The sequence below is a fragment of the Gracilinanus agilis genome, chromosome 3 (assembly GCF_016433145.1).
Source record: "Gracilinanus agilis isolate LMUSP501 chromosome 3, AgileGrace, whole genome shotgun sequence".
NCBI lineage: Eukaryota > Metazoa > Chordata > Mammalia > Didelphimorphia > Didelphidae > Gracilinanus > Gracilinanus agilis.
In genome coordinates, this window is record NC_058132.1 from 64,878,562 (window position 1) to 64,884,625 (window position 6,064).

The following is a 6,064-nucleotide window of genomic DNA, read 5'->3' on the forward strand; positions in this document are numbered from 1 at the left end:
AAGGCTAGCATAAAGTGGACTGGGCTGCTTTGTGACTTGGTGTTCCTCTTTCACTGGGGGCTAGGTGGCTTCTGTATTGCTCTGGCCTCATGTTCCAAGTGCTCCTTTCTGTATAGCATTTGTGAGGCTTAGAATAAGCTTTCCCTTTGTTTAGGGAGTTGGTGGTCTAGGGTTAGTATATCGTCATCTCATTCTCATCTTTACTGGGTTCTGGGTTAAGTCGATGCCTGTATTATTATTTTGTCTTAAGTGTTTCTACATATTGCACAGGCAGATATAGGAATCTATTTTGGTCTCTGAATCAGAGAATTAGGGGGCTCACTGAAAGCATCCTCTGTTCAGCTCGATAGCAATCAGGCTAACATGTGCCTCGTCCAGTGCCACATGATTTCTTTCTCCTTGGCTCGGTCTCTATATTTTGAAAGCTTTCCATTTCATGTAGCTTAGACTGTAGAATGGATATTTGGGATGGTTACATCTATTTAAAATGTTCTTAAGTTTCAACAGTGCTTGGCATGGGGTAGACATGTAATAAGTGCTTATTGACTGCCTGGGCAATTGTGGGTAAATAGTTCAGTCTGTGATCTTGTTCTAGTCTCTGGATTATTGGGTGATTTCTACTGGGTGTCTTTTGAGGTCTATACTTGTAGACTTCAGACCATTCATGAAAGCTAGTGAGCTGCTATATCATTCTAGCCACCAGGTAGCCACCATTATCATCTTGATGATAATGATTTATATAATTTATATAATTAATAATTCAACAGTCTAAGAACCTGTGTTCGAATCCCACCTATGGTGCTTATAAATTGGGTGACTTACATGCCATTACTCCAGCCTCTATGGGTCTGTTTCCTCATCTGCAAAGTGAGGGGATTGGGTTGGATGACCTCTGATATTCTTCCTCTTTGGTTCTGTGAACCTCTGAGATGCCACAAAGTAGGTAGTGAAAATTTTATCTCCATTTTACAGATGAGAAAAATCGAAGCTCACAGCTCAGAAGGCGGCAGATGTGCTGGTGCATTTCCCATTCTAGACTCTCTGGTAGCTTAAGTTTGCGGGCACAACTGTCTCACAGTCGACGTTCTACATGGTTTCAGATTTGGGGAGCTCATTTGCACATAGATGCCCTGAATGCTCTGAGGATGCAGCTTGGGGAACCGTCCTGGAGAGAGGTGTTGAGGTTTGCTGTGTTCTGCCGCTCCCTGACTTTGGTCCTCCAGGTAAGGTACCCGCCGTCCCTGCATCCAGGCCCTTCCAGATGTGGAGCTGAGGCCCTTTGTGACAGCTGCCATTCCTGGGGCTAGCCTTATCACCCTCATTTTATAGATGAGGACACAGATGAAGTGACTTCCCAAAGTCATACAACCAGTGAAGAGCCAAAAGACTGGATCCCTGGTCTCTGACGATCCTGATTCTGGGCTCTTCCTGCCTCTTCCTACACACTGTGGGGCAAAGGGAGGCTGAGTGAGGGTGGCCTGTCCAGGGCACAGAGCTGGAAAGTGTCCAAGGTGGGTGAGGGCTTCCAGTGGTTAGAGCGATCCATTGCTGTGTAACTGAAAAAGTCACTTGGTTTCTTCATCTATAAAATGGGAATAACAGTAGACCTTCCTCTCAGGGTTGCTGGGAGGATCAATTAGATAATGTGTGTAAAGTACTTGGCAGACCTTAATGCCCCTGATAATTGCTGCCTTATTATTTGAGGGTGGGGGTGGGGAAGAGGAGCCCAATGGGAGGTGCAGGTGATGTAAAAATAAAACAAAAGATGGATCCCTTCAGATTTATTTTTTAAAACCCTTACCTTCTGCCTTAGAATCAATACTATGTATTGGTTCCATGGCAGAAGAGTGGTAAGGGCTACGCAATGGGGGTTAAGTGACTTGCCCAGGGTCACACAGCTGGGAAGTGTCTGAGGCCAAATTTGAACCCAGGACCTCCCATCTCTAGGCCTGGCTCTCAATCCATGGAGCTACCCAGCTGCCCCCTCCTTCAGATTTATTAAGAAAAAAGAAAGCTGTGAGGATGCATGGGGGCCTGGAGCTCTCCAGCAGAGGAGCCCCTCAGCTCTCACTAGCCTTCCTGGTCTCCCTCTGCAGGCTCTGTTCAACGCCCTCATCCCGGATCATGCCGCAGATGCCTTCTCTCCACCCCGGCTGGAGCCTGCCGGCCTGGGGGACCAGCTGGTGGAATGGCTCCTCGGGGGCTTGTCCCGCTGGGACGCAGAGCACTTCCTTTTCATTGCGGAGCATGGCTATATCTATGAGCACAACTTTGCCTTCTTCCCGGGCTTCCCCCTGGCCCTGCGCGTGGGGGCCGAGCTGGCACTGTGGCCGCTGCGGGGCCTGCTCACCCTCCGGAGTCGCCTGTTGTTGACGGCCGCCCTTCTCAACGGCCTGTGCTCGGTGCTGGCAGCCTTGGCCCTCTATGAGCTGGGCTGTGTAGTGCTGGGCTGCCGCCGCCTGGCCCACCTCTCAGCCCTGCTCTTCTGCCTCAGCCCCGCCAACGTCTTCCTGGCATCTAGCTACTCCGAGAGCCTCTTTGCTTTCCTGGCCTTTAGTGCCATGAGCCAGCTGGAGAGGGGCCGAGGCAGCCGCAGCACGCTCCTCTTTGCCCTGGCCACGGCTGTGCGCTCCAATGGGCTCATCAACACCGGCTTCCTCGTCCATGCCCAGTGCCGAGCCCTCATCTCGGCTCCGTGTCCCCGGCAGGCCCTTCCTCGGGCCCTGTGGAAGCCGCTGCGGCTGGCGGCCTTGCTGCTGCTGAGAGCCCTTGGGGTCGGTCTGCCCTTCGCCCTGTTCCAGTACTATGCCTATGGCCAGTTCTGCCAGCCCCCCTCGGCCCGCCTCATCCCCGAGCCCCTCATCCAGCTGGCCGAGGACAAGGGCTACCGGATCCCAGCGGGCGGCCAGCCCAGCTGGTGCACCTGGCGCCTGCCCCTTATATACAGCTATGTCCAGGATGTCTACTGGAACGTGGGCTTCTTAAGGTACTTTGAGCTGCGCCAGGTGCCCAACTTTCTCCTGGCAGGGCCCGTGGCTGTGCTCGGGGCCTGGGCGGCCTGGACCTATGTGACTGCCAACCTCCAGCACTGCCTCACCCTTGGGCTCCTGTGGAGCAAGGGCAGGGCGGATGAGAAGGCTAGAAAGCCTCCCTCTGGATTCCACAGCCCCCGGGTGTTTGTCTATGTGGCGCACTGCACTGCCCTGCTGCTCTTCGGAGCCCTGTGTATGCACGTGCAGGTAAGCGGCGGGCCTGGGGGGTGCCCTGACTTCTGTTCCAGCTCTCCCACCCAGGGTGAGCCTCCCTGATGGGAGGGAGGTGCCTAGATGGTCTTTAGAAGCTCTCCAGCTTTCAGGCTGATCTCCTGGGATCTAAGGTGTAACAGACCCCCTGCACCACTTTCACCAGGGGGCAAGGACCCAGGGTGGGTGGGTATGTGCCTGCATGTCCTTATGGAGGCCTCACCACAGCCTTGAAAGATAGAGTCTTGCACACGTAGTATCACCCCCATTTTGGAGAGGAGAAAACCAAGGCTCAGAGAAGTTCATAGGCATTTAGAAATGGACCTCAGAGGCCGTCCAATCTAGCCCTGGCAGTTTATAGAGGAGAAAGCGAAGTCTCAGAGAGGTGGGACTTACCCATGGTCACCTAGTAAATGTCGAAAGTGGGACTGAACCCAAATCCCTTTCCTTCCTCCAAGGCCAGAGCCCCTTGCATTTCTGTTGAGGCCCTGCTTGGGTTCACGAGGAGTGTAGGGAGGCCTTGGCCCTGCCTGGGACCTCAGGGCAGTCTGGGAAAGTCCCTTTGCCCTCCAGCTGACCCCTCTTCAGCCTCCCAGCCTGAGTGAGGCTCACAAAGGCTGTTTGTCAAAGTCTTTGAGATCTGTGGATGAAAGGCTGGGGAAGTACAGAGTAACATTCTGTGTTTGCTGGGGGATTAGTCAGGAGAGTGAATGCCAGCAAAGGAGCAGTGAGGGAAGCTGGCCAACTGGAGCCTTGGCTCCTCACCCCCCATGAGGGAAGAGGATGAACTGCAGGCACTTCTCTCCTTCCCTCTCCTTTCCCTTCTCCCACTGTTGTCCTCTGTCTCCTCCACCTCCTTTCTCTCCTCTTTTGTCTCACCCCCTCCTTCTTCTGTTTCTTCTTTTTTAAACCCTCGCCTTCCATTTTAGACTCAATACCAAGTATTGGTTCCTTAGGCATTTGGGGTTAAATGACTTGTCCAGGGTCACACAGCCAAGAAGTGTCTGATTTCCAGGCCTGGCTCTCTGACCATTGAACCACCTAGCTGCCCCCAACCTCCTTTTTCTTCCCTCTTCCCCTGCCCCTTTTCCTCTTTCCTTGCTCCCCCTCTCCTTCCTTTTCCCCTTCTAACCTCCTCCCCACTTCCCTTCTCTCTTCTCCTGTTCCCCTTCTTCCTCCTTCCTTCTCCCCCCTCTTTCTTCCTCTCCCTTCCCTCCTCTCCCTCCTCCCTCTTTCCTCATCCCCTCCATCCTCTTCACTCCTTCCCCCTTCTCTTCTTTCTTCTCTCTCCCACTTCCTTTCTTCCTCCTCCTTTTCCTCCCTGCCTCCCCACCTGGTCCAACTTACAGTGTTCTGACTTTGGCTGGAATTGGGCCCCATAGGATTTTGGGTATTGATTGACCCATTATTGTGGTAATTGAGCTGAAGCTGTGTTTATCTATATGGCTGAGGTTGCCCAGCTGATGTCACACATCTTTATAAAGCAGACCCCAAGCTCCGTAGTTTGTCTTCCAGTGTAATAAATTTGTAGTACATGAGATGCACTGGGGCATGTTGGATGAAAACAGAGCCAGCTGGAGATGGTTACAGCTTATATAAGCGTGTGCTTCCCCCTCCTCTTGTGATTTCCAGGTTCTCACCAGGTTCTTGGGCTCCTCCACTCCTGTCGTCTACTGGTTTCCAGCTCACCTGCTTCAAGACTGGGAGCCCCTGTTGTGGCCTCGAGAGACTATGCCTGAGAAGGTGCCTGTAGTGTGCTCCCTGCTGGGACAAGAGACCCTAAAGAATCCAGTTTGGGGACTTCTCTGCAATTGGAGAGCTTGCTCGGGAGTCACACGGGCCATTCTGAGCTATTTCCTCTCCTACTGGCTCTTGGGACTGCTCCTGCACTGCAATTTCCTGCCTTGGACATGACCCAGAGCCCCAGAGGACAGCCAAGCTATGCTACAGACTTTCCCAAGGGGCCAGGAACTAGTCAATTGAGTTGTGAGACTACTTGAAATAGAAGTCCTCATCCACAATGCTTTCAAATGAGTTGGTTGAGATGTCAAAGAAAATGTTGGCCATTGGAGATTCTCTTTCTGCTCTGGGTACAAATGGGAGAGTTACTTAGGCCAAAGTTTTCTTTCATATCCAAACTGAACCTGGAAATCTTTCTGGTCAACTCAGTCATTAAACATCCCAGCTGCCCGCCGTAAGTGACTTGCATCACAGAATCTCAGAATTGACAAGGAACTCAGGGGCTTGCAGCAGGCCTACTCACGCCCAAGTTCCCTTCCTCACTACTATCTGTTCTCCACTTAAAGATTTCTATTGACTTGCTTGCCAGCACCCGCTTCCTAGTCATCCCAGACCTTATAAAGGCCTTTCCTGTCCATGACTAACCAAGTCAACTATCTGCCCATGTAGGTGGTATTTATCTTTTCTTGGCCATCTCTTTTCTGGGAAGGGAGGGCAGTGTGACTTCCCTGAGAGGTCCCACAGGACCTCCTGCCCGAGGAACAGTAGGGACTCATTCATGGTGTAGCAGGTAACTACATTGTCCAAACAATGCCATCTTCTCTGATGACTTTGAGTCCAGAGGATAGCGTAAGAATATCTCCATACCTTTTTAAATTTTAAGTCTTTGCCTTCCATCTGAGAATCAATATTGTGTATTGGTCCAAAGGCAGAAGAACGGTAAGGGCTAGGCAATTGGGGTTAAGTGATTTGCCTAGGGTCACACAGCTAGGAAGTGTCTGAGACCAAATTTGAACCCAGGACCTCCTGTCTCTGGGCCTGGCTCTCATGGTCTGAGCCACCCAGCTGTCCCCAACCTCATG

The 6,064-nt window shown here is 52.0% G+C and overlaps 1 protein-coding gene across 3 annotated transcripts; it reads left to right on the plus strand.

Annotated features, from left to right (window-relative positions):
* Positions 1-1,127: 1,127 nt before the first annotated feature.
* On the plus strand, positions 1,128-5,609 carry PIGV (phosphatidylinositol glycan anchor biosynthesis class V). 3 transcript variants are annotated; one of them, XM_044671370.1, is made up of 4 exons: positions 1,146-1,223; positions 2,097-2,190; positions 2,833-3,239; positions 4,875-5,609. In XM_044671370.1, exons 1-4 carry the CDS (start codon positions 1,146-1,148, stop codon positions 5,154-5,156), a joined length of 861 nt encoding a protein of 286 aa, XP_044527305.1. In that variant the 3' UTR covers positions 5,157-5,609. The 3 variants fall into 3 exon arrangements, with proteins under 3 accessions (XP_044527304.1, XP_044527305.1, XP_044527306.1); XM_044671369.1 differs by having other exon boundaries at positions 1,128-1,223; positions 2,097-3,239; XM_044671371.1 differs by lacking the exons at positions 2,097-2,190; positions 2,833-3,239.
* Positions 5,610-6,064: the final 455 nt, after the last annotated feature.

Bases quoted from the DNA above. Each gene is read 5' to 3' on its own strand.
- PIGV (XM_044671369.1), top strand. From the start codon at position 1,146: ATGCAGCTTGGGGAACCGTCCTGGAGAGAGGTGTTGAGGTTTGCTGTG. The intron at 1,224-2,096 runs GTAAGGTACCCG...CTCCCTCTGCAG, and splicing joins CCCTGACTTTGGTCCTCCAG to GCTCTGTTCAACGCCCTCAT. The intron at 3,240-4,874 runs GTAAGCGGCGGG...TGTGATTTCCAG, and splicing joins CCCTGTGTATGCACGTGCAG to GTTCTCACCAGGTTCTTGGG.